Genomic DNA, 20,924 nt, shown 5'->3' with positions numbered 1-20,924 from the left:
GAGCTTGAGAAGTGTTGGCCAAGTCGCAAGAACCTATCCCAGACTCTGGACGTTTCACTAGCCCATAAGCCTTTATTTGGAGAGGGACGCTTATGGAGCTGTCCACAGCTTCTGTGTAGCACAGAGGCAGAGTTCTTAAAGCAGCCTCCCCTGAATGAGGAAGGGAGTGTAGAGTCTCCTCTGCCAATGCTAGTTAGGTGTGCCTGAGGCCAAAGCACCAAAGCTTGCTGGATAAGGTGCATAGTGCACGGGAGGGGTGTTCACACGTCTCAGGGCCACATATAGGAGGTGAGTGGGGCCTGGAAGCTGAGTGGGCAGGTACAACTTAGTAAAAGCAGAAACCTGGACCTTGCGTCTTGTCCCTCGACTCTTCATCCACTGTGGTATGACATCAGGCAGTGGCTTTTCCTCTCTGAGCCTGTTTCCTTTTCTGTAGAATGGGGCAATAGTGTCTGCCTGGAGGGGAGATGGTTACTGCTGACCCCAGATCACCTGCTTCTACTGCTCAGGCCAAATGAGGCAGGTGGGGCACTGCCAAACATTGTCAGCAGGCTCCAGAACTATCTAGAATTTGTTAAATGAGGGGGTGAGAGTAGGAGGACGAGGGGTTTAGTCTCAGGTTTTCTTGGGATTTGTCCAAAGCCAGAGGCTAGGTTCTCTCCTGTAGGCAGCAGGAAGAGACAGACCTGGAGGGGTGGGAAGGATGGGCTGGGTTTGGGCCCACTCGCACTAACCTGGGGGCGGGGTGTGTGTGGATGTGTGTGTGTGTGTGTGCAGCTGTTGTTGCTTCTCCATGACTAGAGTCCTGGGAAGCTATGGGCTGGACTGGGGCCTTTGGGAGGGCAAGCAGCCCACCAGCTACTTCTTTTGTGGCCCCTCAAGTCCAGGAGCCCGTGGTGTCAAAATAGCCCTGCCGCTCTGGAACAGACCTGGGGCCTTGGAGGGGACCAGACCTCTTCAACGGTTGGGGCAGGGCCATGGGAAGAGAAGCAGGGAGAGCACCAGGGAGCAGAGAGCACCACCGCGTCCCTTCCAGCACTTTGCCCCTGCCCTCTGGCCCCAGCACTATTTGAAATGGGACAAGAAGTAGGCAACGGGGTAGTGGGGCCCGTCGATGCCCAGGCCCTGGCAGAGGCCCAACAGGCGGAGACGGGCCTCGGCCGGGCTGGACCCAGCACAGGCCACACTGCAGTAGGGCTCCTCGTATTCTCCAGGCACCAGGGCCTCCTCCAGCAGATTGAGACGCAGCAGGCCCTGGTCGTGAAGAGCCTGCAGGGTCTCGCGGCTGGCGGTGGAACTCAGCGCCTGCAGGTGCTGGGACACCAGGCACATGACACCCACCAGGTGGCCACGGGCGCGTGGGTGGGCAGGCAAGGCAGGCCGCAGGCCGCAGGCCACCATAGTAGCAGCGAGCAGCAGGTCCACACCGTAAAGCTCCTGGATCCAGTCTCGCAGGTAGAAGCCACCCATGCGGGGGTTGATCTCGATGAGCCGCGGCCCAGCCCTAGTCAGCTTGAGCTCCACGTTGAAGACCCCATCCAGCAGCCCGCAGCCCAGGCAACAGCGGAAGGCTGCCTGCACCAGCTGTGCCTCCTGCTCCGGTGCCAGCCCAGTGGGCATGCAGGCCGCCGTCTCAGTGAAGCCAGGCAGCCGTGTGGGGCCATTGTCGGAGACGAAGGCAGCCAGCAGTCTCCCCCCAAACAACACCAGATCCACATCGTGTTCGGTGCCCTCGATGAACTCCATCAGCAGCATGGCATTGCCCCAGCCCAGCCCGATGCCTGGGTAGTCGGCCTCGCCCTGCAGGTCTCGGGCGATCCGGGAAAAGTGCTCATGGCACTGCGACGCGTCCTCCACCAGCCGTACACCCACTGCACCCGCCCCAAACTCCAGCTTCATGACACCTGGCAGGGGCACCTGGCGGACAGCACTGTCCACGTCGGCCTCGCTCTCCAGTGGGCAGCAGGGCACAGCATAGAGGGAGGGTGCGGGCCAGGGTGGGCCATGGCGGCACAACAAGTGCAGCTGGGTGTGGCTCTTCTGCTTAGCCAGGTGCATGGCGGCTGGCGGGTTGCAGGGCAGACCCAGCTCCTGGCAGAGCAAGGCCGTGAGCACCAGGCAGTCATCCCAGTAGGAAAAGCAGCCGTCTAGCTGCAGGCCGCGTGCCCGCACCAGCTCCGCCAGCACCCGTGCGTTCTCCTCATCCCTCTGATGCTCTGTTATATCGAAGTGGATGAAGGTCTGCACCAGCTGGGACGCAAAGTGGTTGGGGTCCGACTCCACCAGGTGCAGCTGCAGAAACCACAGGGCGGCAACACACCGAGATCAGCTTGTGCTGGGCGCTGGGCAATAGGATGGGGCCTAGAACATGGCCCTGGCCCTCGGGGGAGACAGCTTCACCAGTGCTACGCGCTCAAAACATATTTGTTGATGATTGAGTAGAAGGTACAGAGGTGGGACACCTAATCCAGCCAAGAGGGTAGGGAAGGCAACCTAGAGGAGGCAGTGCTTAAGCTGGGAGCTGAGTAAGGTTTAGCCAGAGGAAAGATGGCTGCAGGAGGGGGTGTGTCATCTAGATGGGAGGGGTGGCAGAGAGGGCTGGTGGACTCTTTCCCACTGTCAGGCTCAGTCTGGCCAGGGTTTGTAGGGAACCACCAGGGTTCGTAAGGAAACCACCAGGGTTCGTAGGGAAACCACCAGGGTTCGTAGGGAAACCACCAGGGTTAGGGCTTGGGACTGCTGGTCTGGTGTCCCGAGTGGCCTTTTACTCCTAGCAGGGACAAAATTCAGCTAGGGGCGGGAAAAAGGTGAGACTCCTAACCTGGACGGGAAACCCCTACGTTTGGGCTCCAGGCCCCCGGCTAGATCGCCCCGCGCAGGCCCCGCCCCAAGGCCAACCCCGCCCCGGGCCCTGCCTCCACCACTCAGGCCGGAACTTTGAGCCCCGCCCCGCCCCACCCCGCCCACCTTGAGCCCGTAGTCGCGCGCCGCCTCCCACACGAATTTCTTGCTGAAGCGGCCCGCGCCGAGCACCAGCAGCTGCTTCCCCTCCATGAGGTAGCGGGCCGAGCGCCGCAGCATCGTCTCCACCAGCGGCGCGGCCGCCGCCTCCTCGGCCGCCAGCCCCGGGCGCGGCGCGGCCCACAGCCCTTCGAGCGCGCCGCACGCCTCCAGACACAGGCCTCCGTTCAGCTCCAGGGCCACGGGGGTCAGCGCGCGGCCGGCCACTGACAGGGCGAAGTCCACCCCTGGGCCGGGCAGGGGGCGCGGGCTGAGTGCGGGCCGCCTTCGGGCCTCGGGCCCCCCTCCTCCCGTCCCCGTCCCGGGCGGCCCGCACTCACCGAGGAAGTCAGTGCGGACCTGGCGCCCGCCGCGCTGCTCAGCGCTCAGGCCGGCCTCCAGGGTCAGCACGGCGGCTAGCGCGGCCTCGGCCGCCGCCTTGACGCGCTGCCGCACGACTGCCACCTGCGAGGCCTCACCCAGGCCGCACTGGGCCAGCGCCGCCTCCAGCGTCCGTGGCAAGGAGCTCTGGTGCCGCAGAGGCCGGTCCCCACGGCCCACGCTGCACACCACCTGGGCAAGGTGAGGCTCAGGGGGCCGGTCCAGGAGGAGTCCGCCCGGGACTATCCCCGGCCCCAGCACACCTTCCCCTATGCCACGATCCAGGCCACACCCCTCACTGGACATTCAAGTCCTGTTCTCCAATGTGACTTACACTGCACAAACCACCTTCCCTGCCACTGCTCGTCTGGTCCCCCTGGGGGGACTCTACCCAGGCTTCCAGGCCCAGCTGGGGTCTCTGCTGCCTAAGGGCTCTAAGCATGCTTGCTCCTACTCACTACAGCCCTGGGGGCCTGTTCCACCCTGGTGGGCTTAGCCCTAGAGCTCCCTGAGGGCAAGGTTGAGTCTCTCCCTCTCAGCTTGGCCCAGAGCTGTGTACCTAGGAGGGTCCCTAAGCCTCCCTCCTAAAGGGCTCCAGGCCCTGGAGGTTTGTCAGGGACCCTGGGTCAGCCTCTTCTGTGGGGAAGAGCTCCCTGGGAAGAGGTTTCAGCCCTGGGACCCTGGTACCCAGAATAGGATACCAGGTAGGGCTCCGGATGTGGGAGGAGCACAGGAAGGGTTGGAGAGGAGGGAAAGTGTCAGACCCAGGAGTCCTCCCAGAGGCAACCAAAATCCTCCGCCCCCACCCCCGCCCCCGCCCCGCAAGATTTTTGTCCTCTCTCTGCCCAGGGGTCCTCATCAGCTCAGTGGAACTGGGCTGGGGTGTGGCAGCAGGGGCATGACCTGAACCTGAGCCATGCTCACCTTGCTCAGCAGGGGCCTGTCACCCTGTGTCCGACAGACCACAGCACAGATACGCAGAGCCAGCTCAGGGCCAGGCGGGGGACTGCCTGGGGGAAGACGGTGAGGCCTGAGCACAGAGCGGCCAGGAGGCCAAGCCAGGCTCCACCTCTGGCTGGCACAGGTGGCTCTCACCTGGGAAGGGCAGCCGGGCAGGTGGGCATACAGCCTCCACCAGGACACTCTCCTCCTCCTCCAGTTTCTCCAGCAGTGCCAGCACTGTGTCCACCACTGGGCCCAGCTCAGCTCGGGGGTACAGACGCATTGCCTGCCGCCCCCTCCAGCGCCAGCCGCTGAGCTTCACGGCTACCTGCAACAGGCAGGGGAAGGGGGCCTCCTTACCACCCCACGGACCTGCAGGGTGGGACGCTCATACCACAGGAGCTAATGAGTAAACTGAGGTAAGAAGGCAGGGGATTACCACAGAGATGGGGCAGTGGTAGGGCTCAAAGTTGGGGACCGCTTCCCAGCAGGACACGGTAACCCTCCACGGGTCCCCTCCTGCTGGCCTCTGCACATCCTCGGGGGCAGGAGCCCGTTACCTGCAGGGCATCACCCAGGGCCTCGGAGTGCAGAAAAGCCCCTACTTCCTCCTTCACCAGTGTCTCCTGGTCCTCTTTGCCATTCAGCTCCACCAGCCGTAGTCCCAGGCTGGCATCCCCTCCCCGCAGCAGTGCCGGCGGCTTGTAGGTGAAAGCCAAGGTAGCTGGTACAACCACGTCACCCTGCTGAGCTAGCAGTCGCCTCGTCAGCAGCCGGTCCTCCAGCAGCCGGGCCAGCTCGCCTGAGGCTCCTGTGGGGCAGGTCAGGTCGCGAGCGAGCTCAGCTGCCTCTCGACCCCAGCCAGGCCCCAGCCCCAGGCCCGCCAGGAAGTAGGTGGCGCGGCGAGGGGGGACAAAATCATCCAGGAATGTCAGGCCCCCCGGGTGGAAGCTCACGGCCTTGGAGACCAGCAGGGCTGCCTCGCCCGGCTGCCCTGGTGCTGGCACCTTTGTCAGCCAAGCAGGGGACAGGCAAAGGAGCATGTTTCCTGTGGGCAGAGGGAGGAGGGTTGCTGGCCAGGGAAGACTTAATGCCCCCATGCCCTCCACCTCCAGCCTGGGCCCCTGGGTAGTCGGGACAGCTGCTCCCAGAACCCACCCCCACTCGGAGTAGGGCAGCTGGCCCGGTGGAATGCAGGCAGTTGCCAGGGTTGGCGGGTATTTTGGGATGTGGCTGGGCCAGGGCAGGGCTGCCCTTTCTGTAGGAGGGGGTGGGGGAACTTGGGCACACACTCACCCGGGCTCTGGACCCCGCCCTCCAGCAGCAGAGACAGAAAGGTGCTGGGGGATCCCAGAATGCACAAGGTCACCTCCGCTCCAGGGCAGCCTTGAGGAGGAGAACATTGCCAAGCTCACCAGGGGCTCCCCTTGCTCTCTTTCCGCCCACCTTTCCCCACCCCCATAGCCCTGCCCTCACCCTTGGACCCCCAGGTCCTCCCCGGGTATCGGACGAGAAAAGTAAAGGGGACAGAGGAAGCTGGAGAGCGAAGGGGAAGCTGCCTGCCCACCTTGCCCTCTGAGGCTAGCTCCCTTCCCTCTGCAGCTGGCCCAGAAGGCACTGGAGGCTGGGTGACTGGAGACGTGTGTTCTAGCCTGAGCTCTGCCACTGACTTTCTGTGTGACCCTTGGTCCCTGTGCGGTGAGGGGAGGAGTCTCTGCACCTCAGTTTCCCAGTCTGTACAATGGGGCCCAGTCTGTGATGTTCACGCACTCTAGCTGTAAGCCCTCTGTCCACACAAAATCTTTTGTGGCTGCCTGATACATGAAACAGATAAAGCAGAGGAGGAGTCCTGGGTCCCAGCTGCTAGCTGCCTCCACAGCAGCTCCCAAGACACTTCTGTAGAAGCTTTGGGTCCACAGAACTTGGATTGCAAATCCCAGGGCTGGATTTTCTGGGGGTGGGAGGGAAGCCTTGATCTCTGACTTTACTGGTGCCAGATGCCCTTTGAAATGCCTGCCTTCCGGAGGTTGACTGGCCTTGTCTCCCTGGCTTCAGACCAAGCCAGAGCCTAGGGGAAGGGGCCGACCTTGACAGAGATGGGAAGCAGGCTGGGCTGAGGGTGCCTCCCTCCTCTAGGGGTGCCCCCTCCCCCCAGGGGTCCCCCCTCCTCCGTGGAGCCCTCGGGCACCTGTGCGGGGCACCTGGGTGCGGTCCTGGGTCTCTGGAAGGCCAGCTTGCTGCAGACAGCTCTGCAGGAGACTGTAGTAGTAGACAGTCCAGGCCCGGGCCTCCGCCCCCTCGGGGGAGCCCTTGCAGTCCAGGGCCACGTCATGGCGCCAGGAACCATGGAAGCAGCCTGGGGGTGGCAGGCCAGAGCCCCCGCCCCATGGGCCCTCCTCTTCTTCCAGGTCCTTGGAGCCCAGCGGGGAGTCACACTCGGGACCCAGCGGATCCAGGGACAGCTGAGGGAGGCAGAAGTGGTGGGTCTTGGGCAGGGTGGGCAAGGGGCATATTAAGTCACCCAAGGGTATAAGCCCCCCACTCTCCTAACCTTGGGCAGACACTGTCCTAGGAACAAAAGAGGATGGGTTGGGTTGGGTTGGGGGATGAAGGCCTGTCACCAGGAACATGTAAGCGGGAGTGCTTTGTAAACTGTATGTGCAGTGCCCCAGCGGGTGGAGGCAGAAAGCAATGCACTGCTGGCTGGACCACTGCCCCTTCACCCCACGTCCAGGTCTGCCCCAGCTTGGTTCAGAGGGGCAGAGGTTTTTTGCCGGTTTTGTTTATCGAGGCAGCCCTGGGACCTAAAACAGCCCTGGCACGCTGTAGCTGCTCAAGATTTGATGACTGAAGGATAAGTGAACGAATGAACCAAGCAATCACTCTTGGGCTGCTCTCTTCTCCCTGGCCTCAGTGACCCATGTACCATCGTGGAGTTCTGCTGAGACCTAAATATGTGGGTGAATCTGGTCCACGGTCATCTCCAAGTAGGCTGGAGAATCTACCATACGCCCAGTCCCGGGCCAGGCATTAGTAAGGAAAAAGCTGGTGCCCTTCTTTTCAGATGTTCTGAGTCATGGGAATGCTCACTTTAGATGAAATCTTACACCCTGCCCCTCTCTGAGGCTGGCTGACTCCCAAATGAGGCTGCTCAGAGGCTCACTGTGAACACACGTGCAGACACAGGTGGGCCTGTCCTCCGGGGGACAGGCTGGGCCTCCTTGGACAAATCGTGAGGTTTCTTTGGGACCTGTGGGTGCCTGGTGCCTGCCCTGTCACTCCCCCCCACCCCGCCCCGCCGGGGTGCTGATGAGGCTTGGACCTAGAGAATCACCGTGGTCATTGCGAGACGGCATACTGCAGGCAGCCGGGAGGGCAGAGGTCTGGGCCTCAGACCTGGCCTGGAATCCCGGTTCGCCGGTGCCAAATTCTGAGGCTTGGTGCCCTTTCTTAGGAGCTGAGTCCCCTGAGAGCCCAGAATGGGTTCACTGCTATGTTCCCAAACTTAGAATGGGGCAGGGCGCATGGTAATAATAAGTTGCAGGATGAATGAATGCCAAAGGGGACCAAGAGTGCCCGCCTCCCAGAGCTGATGGGGGAGAGAGGCAGTGCCTGGCACACAGCAGCTGCTTGTCCCATGGCACACAGAGTGGGCGGTCAAGGGGTGTGTGCGCAGCTGGTCACGGGTCTGTCTGCACAGGCAGCCCCAGGGCTAGGCTTTTACGTGCCCGATGCTGCCCTCCGGGCCCTCCCTCTGATTAGGGGCTTGGGCTTTGGTGGGGAGGGACCAGGGGAGACTCACCATCTCACAGGTGGAGAGGATGAGAGACGGATGGAAGAGACTGACAGAGAGAGACAGAGGAGGGAGTCAGGGCAGCCGGATCTCTTCCGCAGAGCCCAGCCCCTAAGACTCTGGGGCAGAGAAGTGGCCGCGACTGCGCCGCTCTCCTGTCCCAGCCAGGAGGTGTCCAAGGCTGCCCCACCCCCACCCCCACCCCCACCCCCACCCCAAGGAAGCAGAGGGATTTCTGACGCCCGGACCCCATGGGGCCCGCACCCCGAGCTCACACATCCCAAGCTATGCGGGGCAGGGCCGGGGGTCCTGGCGCTCAGCCCTTCCAGCGGGGGGCGCGCCGGGTCCCCGCGCGTGTGTGCGCGCGTCTGGGAGGGGTGTGCAGGCGGTGTCGCGGGTCCCGCTGGGGGGCGCGGGCGCTCAAGGTCCCGTCCCCGCGGCCCCTGCCCCGCAGCCCCCTCCCTGGCTCTCCCCGGGGCGCGGGCAGCAGCCGGGGTACCTGGCGGTTGGCAGCGGCTCGGCGGGGCTCTGCCGGGCTCGGCGGGAGGCGCGGACCCGGCGGGACTCGGCGGCGGCGGCACAGCGCCCGGCCGAGGCGGCGCCGCTTTATATAGAAGCGCCCGGGGCATGCCCAGTGCCAGGCGGGGGGAGGCGCGGGGCGAAGTGGCCCGGCCCCACCGTCCTCCAGCCGGGGGACCCGGCAAAACCTCCGCCACCCATCCTGAACCTGGGGTCCTGGGGGTGGGCGGGCCCGACCCTGCCAGAGGCAAGGCGCCCGGGGGGCCAGGGAGAGACAGAGGGACAGGCAGAGGGACAGACAGGAGACCTTCGGAGACACAGTAAGTCGAACAGAGGGCCAGGTTCTAACGGATAGCGATCGTCAGAGAGGGTCACAGACTTAGGGGCCGCGGTAAAGAAAAGACAGAGGACAGAGGGGGATAAATAAAGAGAGAGAGAGAGAGAGACCCATAATGGAAGAGAGATGGAAAGAGGATATAGGGGGAGGGGAAAGCTGGAGCCGGCAGAGACTGTTACCAGGGCTTGCCCTCAGGGGTGGGGTGGCCAGGAGAGTGGCTGGAGCACACAGTCCGGAGCCCTGACCTTGGATGGAGTCCTGAGCTCCCCAGCACCCTGGGCCGCAGCTGTCTGCCAAGGAGCACTGTGCCGTATGGCAGCAAGCAGTCCCAGAAAGGCCTTCTTGAACAGGGGTCCCTGTACATCTGCGGGGTCCCCTCCTCAGCTCTCCCAGCCCCTACAGCGTAGTGGCCACTAGGTAAGACGCCCCCCACAAGGGCGGTCCCAGTTCCCTGGGACACCCTCTGCCCTGCTGGGGGCCAAGAGGGAAGAGGGTGGCCAGGCTGAGAGCTCCAGTGGGTCTGAGCACAGCAAAGGAAGGGGCTTGTCTACACGATCTGCCCTGCCCATCAACACCCAGGTCAGCTGGACATCCACAGTTATACCCACAATCTCCCCAAAACTCACATCCTTACCCCCAGGTGCACCCATCCAAACACCCACAAAAGCACACCTCAAGAGACCTGGATCACAGCCACACATGCACCCCCGAAACACACCCAGAGACTCATACCCTCACAGGTGTTGTCCCACTAGGTGGATTCCGATCCTAGATCCAGCTGTGGGGCCTGGGCACCTCCCCTTCCTGGTCTGAACCTCCCTCTACTCCTGACTTAACTGGGTCTAGTTACCATCTCATAGGACTGCGGTGAAGATTATCACAGCATCCTGAGCCCAGCACACGTAGGCTATTGTTGCAATTCTCCCACCTCACCCCCGCAAACTCAGACCCTCTCTCCAGAGACACCCCCCCACCCCCGACTGTTCCCTAGAGCCTCCTGGGCTGGGGGAGGGTACTGACGGCCCCGCAGCACTCGTGGAGGCAAAGGTGGCTGCTTTGGCCCCTTTCTACAACCGTACACAGAGCAGCCTGTGAGGAACCACCCTGTCTACCAGTGGAGGGACTCAGAGATGAGAAGTGACTTACCTGGGGCCCCCCAGCCCAGCCCACATTCCCCACACAGCTTTCCAGGGCTGCTCTGGGCTCCCCAGCACCAGATCCACACTCCACTCCTCCCTGTGGCCAGCTCAGGCTCCTGGAATGAGGTGCGGCCACCCAAGAAGATCCATCCTCTTGCTGAGCCGGTAGCCTGAGCTCCAGGGAGATCCACGGGAGGGAGCAGGGTTGGGGCATGGATGTCACCAAAGAGCATGAGATCTGACACTTAACAAATATTAAAAACCAAAATCCAACAGAGTAAATTTTAAAGATCTTATCGGCTTTATCCAGCAGTTCATGAATCTGGCAGCATCCCGTCTAGCAGACAGAAAGGAGCTACAAGAAGTTGTGTAAAATGCAAGACTTTTATAGGCAGAAGGGAGCAGACACAAAGAAGTTATACTTAGGCAAAAAAGTGGGTTGGTTATTGCAAGATCACTTTCTTTTAGGCAACAGCAGGGGTCTATCAGGCAGATGAACTTGCTAGTGCTGGTCAGGCAATCCCTGATTGACTGAAAGTTTAAGATACAATTTCCAGGAGAGCTGAAACTGTAATCAAGTTATCCCGGTTTGGTGACATGGGGCTTAGCATAAGTGACTCCACCTTGGGCCTGCTGTCTTGTTTTTTTTTTTTTTTTTTAACTCTTTTTAAAATTATTTATTTATTTATTTATTTATTTATGTTGGCTGCACTGGACCTTAGTTGTGGCATGCGGGATCTTTAGTTGCGGCATGCATTCGGAATCTATTTCCCCAACCAGGGATTGAACCCGGGCCCCTGCATTGGGAGTGCAGAGTCTTACCCACTGGACCTCCAGGGAAGTCCCTGCTGTCTTGTTTTTAACACAAGCAGTGTAGCATCTGTAGACTCAGTTTTCTCATCCTCAAATGGGGATTATACTGCATACTTTAGCCCAGGCTTGGCTGGACAGGGGGCACCTGGCAGAAGGTAGCAGTGCCAGCAAACGTTTTTTGACTTGTCCCAGGCACTGTACAGAGGGCTTTATGTGCCATATCTCACTTAACCCTGTTGGGTAGCAGTTATGAGTCTCTGCCTTTTGCAGATGAGGCAATGGAGGCTCAGAGAGGTGATGCGATTTGCCCAAGGTCACACGGCTGGTGAGAGGCAGGGCTGGGGTCTTCCCTCTGCCAGAGTGTGTGCATACATGCACACAGAGCAGTGTGGTTCTGTGCCCACTCCCAGACTGCCCTGGCTGGGCACCGGCTGTGATGGCATTTGCCTTGTGGATGCAGGGAGGGAAATCAGGGTTGGGCAACTGCAGCTCAGCCCAGGGCCCTGGGACTTGGGGCAAGCAGGCTGGCAGGGCAGTCTTGCTCTGTTTGTGCCAGGAGAGCCTGGAGGTCACCTGAGGCTGAGCTGAGCCAGGTAGGCGTGGGGTGACGAGAGGCAATCCCTGGGTGACTGCCCAGCTTGACTAAACAATAACCATCATAGAAATGAGACAGGTAGAGTGGTCTTGGGACTAGGGTGGGAGCTGTTATTACCCTATTATCTGTAGGAGGAGACTGAGGCTCAGAGACAGTGAGAAGGCCTTTCCCATGCAGGGACTTTGCGGGGAGTCCAAGCCTGGCCTCCGGACAGTGTGGGGATGGGGGGACTTATGGGGGGGGTGGCAGTCGAGATGGAGACCATGGTCCCCCACATGGGGGTCCATTTGCCCTTCCACTTCTTTGCTTGCTCCCCACTCCTGTCCCCTGGGCTGACCCAGGCCGATGGACATCGCTGGGTGCCATCCCAGCTTTGGTCCCCACAGGCTGAGTACTCTCAGATGCGTGCCTTGCCTTCTCTGAGCCCCTTTCCAGGCAGGTTTGTAGGGAGCTGGGGCTGCTAGGTTCACTGAGTGTGGTTGTGCAGGTTGCTCACTGCACAAAGGTACCCTGCTGAGTGGTCACTTCCCTTCTGTCCTGCAAGGGATGCATGTACCTGGGGGAGGGGCATCTTTTCCCAACTAGTGCACAGGAGCCATAGGGGGCTAGCGCAGCCCTGTGGGAACAGCGTGTGTAAAAAAGCATTCCGACAAGGAGGGAGCTGGTCCTCTTTTGGTCTGACCCCTTGGCTCAGGCTTCCCAGATGGATGGTTGATAACGGGACCTGCAGAAGGACTGCCCAGAAAATGCTTCCCACAGTAGACAAGGCAGTGACTCAGCCCCAGCTCGAGAGGCCCGTGCTGGAGACCACCTGCCCCAGGGTCTATATCCAGGGGGAACGCCTACCACGTGGCCTCTCCTCCAGACTCAGCAGCCCTGGTGCCAAGGCTGCTGCTTTCCTGCTCCTCTACCTTCCCAGCAGAAGAGCTGAGCTCACGGAGGGCAGAGAGTGCAGGGCAAACCCCATAAACTCCCTGCAGGTTCCCCCACCTACCTGCTCCCAGCCAAGAGTCCATGAGACACCTGCCCTAAGCCTAAGGCGAGGTCTAGCTGGCTCTGCCCCCCACTGTGATCCTGGGCTGGGCGCTCAACTTGCCCATCTCCCCCTTCTCTAAAGAGGCTCTCAGTGCCACCTGCAGAGAGAGGGTGTGGGGGTCTGAGAAAGGGGTCTGTGAGCTGCAGGGGGCTGTGTTATTATTAAGCTCCAAGTACCCTAGTGGAGTGGGGAGGGGGGAGGGAGGGCTCAGGAAGCTCTCTTTAACTCACAGGAGCCCAGCCCCTGGCCCACACTCAGAACCCAGGCTGGGGCGAGACTGGGGGAGTGGGTGGGAGCAGGAGAGAGAGCAGCCCCAGGATGGCAGACGGAGGTGGGTGTCAGGTTCATGGCTGTTGATGCGGGGGGAGTGGTGAACCTTGGGTCTGCCCTGGGCAGCAAAGCTTTGGCCCGGTTGCCTCCCCTCCTGAGCCTTAGTTTCCCCCCAGGTAAACTTTAGCTCTGGGTCTGGACCTCCGTGAGTCCCTCCTTCAGGGGGTGGGATGGTCTGCCCAGGACCCAGGGCCTGGCCAGTCACACAGTCAGCGCCACAAGAGTACAGGCGGAGGGAGCGTGTTCCTGCAGCCGTGGCCCTGTCACTGGATCTGAGGGTGCCAACACTGCAGCTCAGCCACTGAGAAGCATGGATCAAACACTCCACCACTGCGACTTCCCTGGCGGTCCAGTGGTTAAGACTCCGCGCTTCCACTGCAGGGGGCTCGGGTTGGATCCCTGGTCAGGGAACTAAGATGCGCAGCGTGGCCAAAAAAACCACTCCACCATTTAAGCGGGACTGCAGTCACTTTCTCCGGGTACCCCCTCCCCCTCCCCCCTTCAGGGGAGGGCACCCAAGGAAGCAGGGAGGCAGGGCACCACTGGGAATGGGCCCTGCGGGAACATAAGCCTACGTCAGAACCAGCCCCGTTGTCCTGGCGATGGCTCCTGTCCCAGGCACCTCAGGCACCCACGGGGGCAATTAGCAAGTGTGGGAGGGGTTTCCACGGTGGCAGTCCCCAGGGGGTGCGGCTGGGGCTTAGGCAGGGGGCAAGGGCTGGCGGGCCCTTTCTCCTTTGTCCAGGCACACTAGGCCTTTGTTCTCAGCTGGCTCTCTCTGAGGACGGGACCAGGACCATGGGTCGGGGGCGGACTTGGCTTAGAGTGCCCACACCCCTGGGGGGGATCCTGAACCAGCAGGGAGAGGGAGCAGAAGAGGGGATAGAGTCCCACTTCTGGGCCCAGCATCCACTTGGGGAGCCCTCTTCCCCCAGGTACAGAGGCCTTACCTGACCCCAAGAGGCTGGGCACTGCAGCTTACCATTGGCTCCTGTTGCTGGTAAACACCTTCCAGCAGCCAATGGGCAGCCTCAGTGTGCCCTGAGGAGCCAGGGCTGGACTAGGAGGGGCGGGGCTGTGAGGGGAGTGAGGGCCGGAGGGGAAGGAGCAGCTGGTCCAGGGTTGAGGCTGGAAGGCATTCCATCTGACTGCATACGGGCTTCTGCTCAGACTTTATTCCAGGCCTCCCCAGGAGCCTTGGGGTCCCCTAAGCCCAGCCCGTGCCCCTAACCTCACCCTCCTTCAGCGCCAGCTTGATGCTTGCAGGGGCCCAGGCACCAGGGCAGCTCCATGGGCGGATGATGGGCCTGGGTCCCCAAAACCTCACTCTGACCTTCCTTCATCCTCAAGCCTGACACAGTCCACGGGAAAGCTGAGGCATCCATCCCGGCTGTAAAGTGCGGTGCCTACTTTGAGGCTGGCATCCACCGTTCAGGCAGTTGGGGTTGGGGGACCCTGAGTCTCTGGTACCCTCAGAAGTGGGACCTTCAGAATCGGGTGTCCAGAGAGGAGGTGGAGCCTCGATGGGACCTGGCGGGGCTCTCGATACGGGGGGCCCTGGACCGAGTCAGCAGCCCATGGAAAGTCTTGCCTCGGGTCTGGGGCTTGCGCCGTGGCGGCCTGGGCTCCTCCGGGGGCTGCACCACGATGCGGGGCACCTCGGGCCTGGTGGCTCCCCGGGTTCCTGCCAGCTGCTGGGCCTCAAAGATGGCTTGGGCCCCAGGCAGGCGGGCCTGCGGCCTCGGGGGTGGCCCAGATGCCGACGCGGGCAGCTGGGCCAGCTGGGTCTTGATCTCCCGCTGCAAGTCCTGTTCGGACAGGGCCACGCTGTGCACCTATGGGGAGCAGTTGATACTGAATCTGCCTGGCCTGGGGGAGGGCAGGAAGCGATGAGATCCCTGCGGGGCGGGCAGGACACAGCCGCAGGAAGTGGCTGAGGGCTGAGGGGCTGACAGACAAAGAGACTAAAGGAGCCACAGAAAGCCACTTGGGGCCTGGGGTTTCCACATTCTCTGCTGCTCAGAGGACAAGAACTGAGCCCCGGTTCTTACTCTGACTTCCCCCTCTGGGACTCAGTTTCCGCAACTGTGCAGGGGGGCTGGGCCATTGCAGAGGGCGGGCAAGGGGCACCCACCTGGGGCATGAAGGCCTCCTCCTGCAGCTGGGTGGGTGGGATGGCTCGAAGGGCGCCGAGTGTCTCCAGGAGCCCCGGGCAGGCCAGGCGCTGCTCAGTGGTGCCCAGTGCCAGGCGTACCAGTGTCAGCCCCACACGGAACAGCACCTTCACACCTGCAGGCCGGGGGCTCACTCAGTTGGGGGGCCAGCCCTGGGCTTCCTCAGTCTACACCTGAACCTGCCCTCAGCCAGACTCCTTCCACCCTCCTGCAGCTCTGCTGCCGGGAGCCAATGACTGAGAGCAGGGTGGCAATCTGAGAGCACTGGCCAGCATGTCTCAGCGGCCACGGACACTTCTGGGCAGAGCAGCCTGCCAGGAGCCAGGGGCTACTGAACGCCTCACGCCAAGCCTTCTCATTCTGGGCCTCAGTTCCTCGTCCCTCCAAGGAAGGGCTGGGTGGTGACATGAAGGCCTTTCCAGCTCAGACCTGTGACCTTCTGGTTCTAGAAAGATTCTAGCCAGAACTCCTCACCTCTAAGCCAAGAGCATAGGACACACATGCACATAAACACGCACACACGCACATGGGTGTGACCTTGGGCCTGTTCCTGGAGCCTCAGAATTCCTTCCTGGTAGCCTCGGGTCTGCTGAGAACAGCAGTCAGGGGACCAGTGAGGTCTGGTGACAACTGTGACTTGTAAAGGGACAGCAGCGACTACTAACGGCGTCACCGTTATGAAAGTGAGCCTGAGGCAGAGAGCAAGGGTAGCTCAGCCACCCTAACGGGGGACCCTGCCCTGCCCCGCCCTCGAGGTCTGAGTCTGCAGGGGAGGACATGTAGATGGCGACTTGGACACCCGTGGCCAGAGCTCTAAGCCAGCCTGAAGCCAACTGGGCATACAGCAGGTGCTCAATAGAGGTACTGATTGATTTCTACCATTTTTTTGGTCCAACCACCCCGCTCTTGGCCTGGCACCTCTCCCACGTCCGCACCCCCAAGTCAGTCGTCTGTAACCTGGCCTCTCCGCCTCCACACTGGCCGTGCAAGTTTGCCTCTTCCACAGAGCAGCCGCGAGCACCTTTAAACGGCACTCTCCTCCTGCCGCCCCCCTACACTTTGGCACATCCTTTGTTTTATTTTCTTCACAGAACTTATGACAATCTATAAATATCTTGTTAATTTGGTACCGTCACCTCCCATCCCCACCTCCACCAGAATGTAGGTCTCACTCACTCAAGTGGCCCTGGCTTCCACCAGAATGTAGGTCTCACTCATTCAAGTGGCCCTGGCTTCCAGAGCAGCGCTGGCCTCCGAGAGCACTCACCAAGGGCCCGTGGGGCTCCATCGGCCATGCCCCCACTGTGCCCAGTCCCTGAGCTGTCTCACTGCTGTGATCTCTGCAGCTCCTGCCCTATCTACCTTGCGGAAGCGCCCCCCGACTCCAGCCCTCCCCCAAGGAGATGGTGCCCTCCCTGTGGTGGTCTCACTGCTGGGGGTGAGTGCTATCATTCATTGCACTGGTGATCCGTGGCCAAGGGCTGGGCCGTTTCCCCAGAGCCACAGGGCGCTGTCACCCTCAGCACACCCCAGCACCCAGACCCCAGGCCAGGACTGGCAGTGGCGGTGGGGCAGAGCAGAGCTGGCACCCTCATCCCCTCTGCACACCAGGCACCTGAGGCTCCCGGCCCCAGTTCCCACGCCTGCCCCTGCCCACCTGGCCAGCCACCCACTCACCCTCGCTAAGGAAAGCGTCCCAGACACGCAGCACCGTGGGGAAGGGCAAGGAGCGGGCGAAGAGGCACAGGAACCACTCGGGCAGGTAGAGCAGGGGCCCGACGCCCACCTGCTGCAGGTGCTTGTGCACACGCGGGAGCAGCCGCCGCAGCAGGGCCGTGAACACCTCGGCGTCCAGCCGTACAGCCTCCTGTGGCCACGTCCATCAGCACCTCCACGCCCGGTCCCCAGGTCCCCACCCAGTCCCCAGGCCCCTCCCCACCCCCCCGCCCAGCCCCTCCCCCTGTGCCCTCTGGCCCCATCCCAGCCTCTCACCATATGGGGCCCGTAGTAGCCAGGGAGGTAAACCTCGCAGATCTGTACCAGGCACCAGAAGGCCTCCTGGGGGCGGGCACAGGCCTTGAGTGCCCACCGCAGAGGGCACCACGGAGGGGACCGCAGGGCGGGGGAAAGGGGCGCAGGGGAGGGTTCGGACACCATCTGGGGTGACTCTGGAGCCAGGAGCCTGGACTCAGTGCTGGGGCTGGTGGGGAGGGGCAGGTCTTACCAAAAAGCTTCCCGTTGCCCAGATAGAAGCCTACCAAGGGGTGTAGGGAGTTGGAAGTCACAGGGCTCAGGGGGTTGAATTTGAGGGTCACAGGGTAGGGGCTCACTGGTCAAGGCTAGGGAGGGTCCCAAAGTTCAAGTCTTGGGTTCTTGGGGTCACTGGGGTCAGGGATCATGGTCACAGGGTTCAGAATCAGAAGTCATGAGGTCAAGGTAATAACATCCAGACTCCTAGATCATTAGGGCAAAGGTCAGGGCTCAGGGTTCCATGTTCCTGCAGTCAAGGTCGTTGGGTTTGAAGGTCGCTGAGGTTGGTGGTCATGAGGCCCTGGGTCACTCACTAGGACAGGTTTGGGTAGGAGTCAAGGATCCCAGGTCCCTGAGGCCAGAGTTCCTGGGGATGGAGGGGTCATGGGTCCAGGGCACAGGATTACTAGGTCCCTAGGTCACCAGCGTTGGGGTTCATGGATCACTGGGGTTAGGGGGTCAGGGTCTTGGGTCCCCGTAGCAGGGTTGAGGGCACTCACCTCTGGGGGCAGATACATGAGCAGCACGGCAGCCACAGGGCCTTGGGCCTGGCAGTAGCCCTGTTCCGGCCGATACAGGGTGTAGGCCTTGAGTACCTGGAGGAGCCCCTGCTGCCTGTGCCAGAAGACCCCATTAGGGGCCGGTCCTCCGGGCATCCCTTCCCCACCCTCTGGCGGCCCTTGCCCAGGCCTCAGCCCCCCGAGGGCCCTGATGGGTCCTCTGAGATGAAAAGATATAAAGCCGGGGCGGGGCGGCACTAGGCCAAAGCACCTGGGGGTTGTGGGGCTGGGGGTCCCTGGGCATCACTGGCCTCATACCCGTGACCCTGGGGTGACACAAACATCTCATGGAGAGGGAACTGGCGGTGCAGGTCCCTGCCGATGGTCTCCATCCACTGTGGGTCCCCAGGGGCCTCAGCCAGTTCCTGTGTGTGGACAAAAAGGTGGATGTGAAGGCCCAGAGTGGTGAAGGGCCAGGGGAGGGGAGGTGGGACCCCTGCCAGTTCCCTCACCTGATAAGTGCCACGGCTGTTCTTCTGACACACATGGGCCCCGCACAACAGGGGCCAGCACCGGGCCCGCAGGGCCGAGGGGATGCCTTTCCGGCACTGCATCTTTACCTGTGGGTGAGGCCAAGGGACCCCGTTAGGCCAGCCACGCCAGCTTCCCCTGCTCCTGTCGGCAGGCCCCAAGCACAACCTGTCATCAGGCAAGAGCCACTTTGGGTAGCAGGGAGAAAAGGCAGGAGGTACTGGGACACGGGAGGGGTGAATTTTGCCAGGGCATGGGCCGAGGCAAAGGGGGCTGAGCCACGGAGGCCTGGGTGGGACCACTCTCCCCCTCACCTTCTTGTACCGCCGAGACATGGTTTTCTCCCAGTGTGAGGTCATCTCCACCCACTTCATCTCCCGCTGGCGGATAAGGTCTGCAGGAGGGTGACCTGGCCTGGGGACACATGGCACAGGCATCCAGGCGCTGGGCAGCTGTTACCCAGAGCCCGCGTCCGCCACCCTTCATGCTACCTGGGTGAGCCTAACTCCTGGCCCTGGAGATCTCTGGGAGTCTCTGGGGCGGGGTGGTGACCTGTCACCCAGGAGTTGCCAGTGGTTGTCATGGGGACAGGAAAGGATGTGGCTCCGATGTGGGTGGAAGCAGGAGAGACTGAAGGGGGTGTGTAGGTGTGTGTTGAGGGAGGGGCTTGTTGATTGTCCCCCAGGATAGGGACACAGACAAGTCATCGGGGAAGCTGGGTAGACAGAGTCCTGGACTAGAAGCCAGGAGTTGTGAGTTTGAGTCTGATTCTGTCTCTGATCTGCTGTGTGACCTTCCTATCTGTCTCTGGACTTGTCTTCCTGTCTGTGCATTGGGAATGGAGAGGATTGGTGGGGGAAGAAGTGTGGGTTCTGTGATCTGGATCTGGGATTCCTGGGCCAGATTAAAAGGGGCAGAATGTTTGGCCCCAGAGGTGGGTGGAAACCCTCAGAGACTGGGAGTAAAAGAGACATACAGGGACCACCCCCCACAGCCCTGCTAACCTTAGAATTCCATCTGGAACCCGAGAAGGGATGATACTGGCTGAGTCCCCAGACCCTCCCAGGACCCTCGAGGTTGGACCTCACTCTAGAATTCAGCCCTCAGCTCCCACCCTTATTCCCAGCACCCCACCGCCCCACCCCATCCCTTCCCTACTTACCCTGGCTCTGCTGAGCTGCCTCCAATGAAGCCATAGCGGTCAGCCTGGCGATATGGGCCGGGCCCACTCAGCTCTGAGTCAGACCCCAAAGAGCTGGAGTCATCCTGCAGCTCACCAGGCTGCACCAGGTCCTCCCCCAGGGCCTGGGCCATAGTGCTGCAGACCCTTGATGCCACAGGCTGCAGGATGTGGGGAAAGCCAATGTGAGAGGCAGCTCCTAGCCAGCCTGGGGCCTGGGCTCCTATCCAGCCAGGCCCCAGCCCCAGGACCTGACTGCGTGGTCAGAGGGAGCAGATTTCAGGGTATCTCTCCAAGCCCCTTCTGTCCCCTCTTCTCTTGTGGGGTGGGGGTGGAGCATGGGCCCAGAAGTGGCAGAAAGGCCAGGCCCCTATCCCCTGCAGCCCAGCTTACCTCCTTGCTGCACCTCACCTCCTCCTCTCACTTCCTCCTCAGCCACAGCTTCGGCAACCAGCCGAGGGGCCCCTCCTAAGTGCGTGGGGGGGGGGTAGTTACCCCTTCCTGTCCCGGGCTCTTCCGGCCTGCCCCAGTGGCCCTGGGCCATGGGCTCCTCCCACCATCCCGGTGGGCTGGGTGGGTGCAGGCTTGGGTTCCTGTGCTGGGTGTGATGCGGCCAGGGCCTGCCAGAGGTAGAGAGGGCAGGCTGCCTCCAGATTTGAGGTCACTGGCACGTAAAACACTCGATTCAGGGTCCAAGGAGTATCATGGTGTATTTAGTGTTTGCTCTTTACAAAGTAATACTTTCAACATGCACACAATGTAGCATTACTATGCTACTCAAAAGGCCAGGATGAGACATTACAAAAAATAATAATTTAGCATGCACCACAGGCAGTGTGGACCAAAATGAGCTCGGAGTTCAGCAACAGGTGTCTGGATCTACGTAGCCAGTCGCCCGAGGGCCCCAGACTCAGGAGGTAGAGGTCCTCTGTGAATTTGAGGCTCTTACTATCTCTGAGCCTCAGTTTCCTTTCCTGCACTTCAAGGGCTTAATCTGAACTGTTTGGGGAGACCCAATGAGTAACCAATGAGGTCACAACACCTTCCCGACCAGGACAGAAGTGGGAAGGACTGCTCAGCCCTTGAAAGAGAAAAACAACTTCCACAGTACTTCCGACCGCACCTCCTCCTTACAGCGGAGGGTAACTCCTCAAGGGCGGAGCTAGGCTTGACCTCACCCCATGAAGCCCCGCCCACCGAGCAGGCTCCGCCCCAGACACACGAGTCAGTCCAAGTCCCGCCCCCTGACCGAGGCCCCGCCTCCCGGGCTGCCGCGACCCCTGCGCCCGGCGTCCGGCGGAGGCGCTAGAGCGCTAGGGCAGCGGGCGGGGCGGGGAGGGGAGGGGAGGGGAGGGGCGGGGCGGGCGGCCTAGGAGGCGGGGCGGGCGGCCTAGGAGGCGGGGC

General features: G+C 61.6%; 2 protein-coding genes across 5 annotated transcripts; both read right to left on the bottom strand.

Annotated features, from left to right (window-relative positions):
* Positions 1–49: 49 nt before the first annotated feature.
* CARNS1 (carnosine synthase 1) lies at positions 50–9,146 on the bottom strand. The gene is made up of 10 exons (XM_082409738.1): positions 8,616–9,146; positions 8,126–8,165; positions 6,512–6,785; positions 5,620–5,709; positions 4,884–5,371; positions 4,477–4,651; positions 4,306–4,391; positions 3,342–3,573; positions 2,968–3,248; positions 50–2,292 (listed from the first exon to the last, which is right to left on the bottom strand). Exons 2-10 carry the CDS (start codon positions 8,126–8,128, stop codon positions 1,066–1,068), a joined length of 2,856 nt encoding a protein of 951 aa, XP_082265864.1. The 5' UTR covers positions 8,129–8,165; positions 8,616–9,146; the 3' UTR covers positions 50–1,065.
* A 1,603-nt stretch (positions 9,147–10,749) lies between these two features.
* On the bottom strand, positions 10,750–20,901 carry TBC1D10C (TBC1 domain family member 10C). 4 transcript variants are annotated; one of them, XM_082409775.1, is made up of 10 exons: positions 19,914–20,901; positions 19,503–19,681; positions 18,655–18,754; positions 18,322–18,429; positions 18,081–18,234; positions 17,810–17,924; positions 17,052–17,259; positions 16,737–16,926; positions 15,020–15,174; positions 10,750–14,720 (listed from the first exon to the last, which is right to left on the bottom strand). In XM_082409775.1, exons 2-10 carry the CDS (start codon positions 19,652–19,654, stop codon positions 14,373–14,375), a joined length of 1,530 nt encoding a protein of 509 aa, XP_082265901.1. In that variant the 5' UTR covers positions 19,655–19,681; positions 19,914–20,901; the 3' UTR covers positions 10,750–14,372. The 4 variants fall into 4 exon arrangements, with proteins under 4 accessions (XP_082265901.1, XP_082265902.1, XP_082265903.1 ...); XM_082409776.1 differs by having other exon boundaries at positions 17,810–17,920; positions 18,128–18,234; positions 19,914–20,900; XM_082409777.1 differs by having other exon boundaries at positions 17,052–17,117; positions 18,128–18,234; positions 19,914–20,893.
* Between the last annotated feature and the right edge of the window lie 23 nt (positions 20,902–20,924).

This window comes from Balaenoptera physalus (assembly GCF_965194825.1).
Source record: "Balaenoptera physalus genome assembly, chromosome: 10".
Lineage (NCBI taxonomy): Eukaryota > Metazoa > Chordata > Mammalia > Artiodactyla > Balaenopteridae > Balaenoptera > Balaenoptera physalus.
The sequence above is the reverse complement of the archived record's forward strand: the minus strand, read 5'-3'. Positions and strand labels throughout refer to the sequence as shown.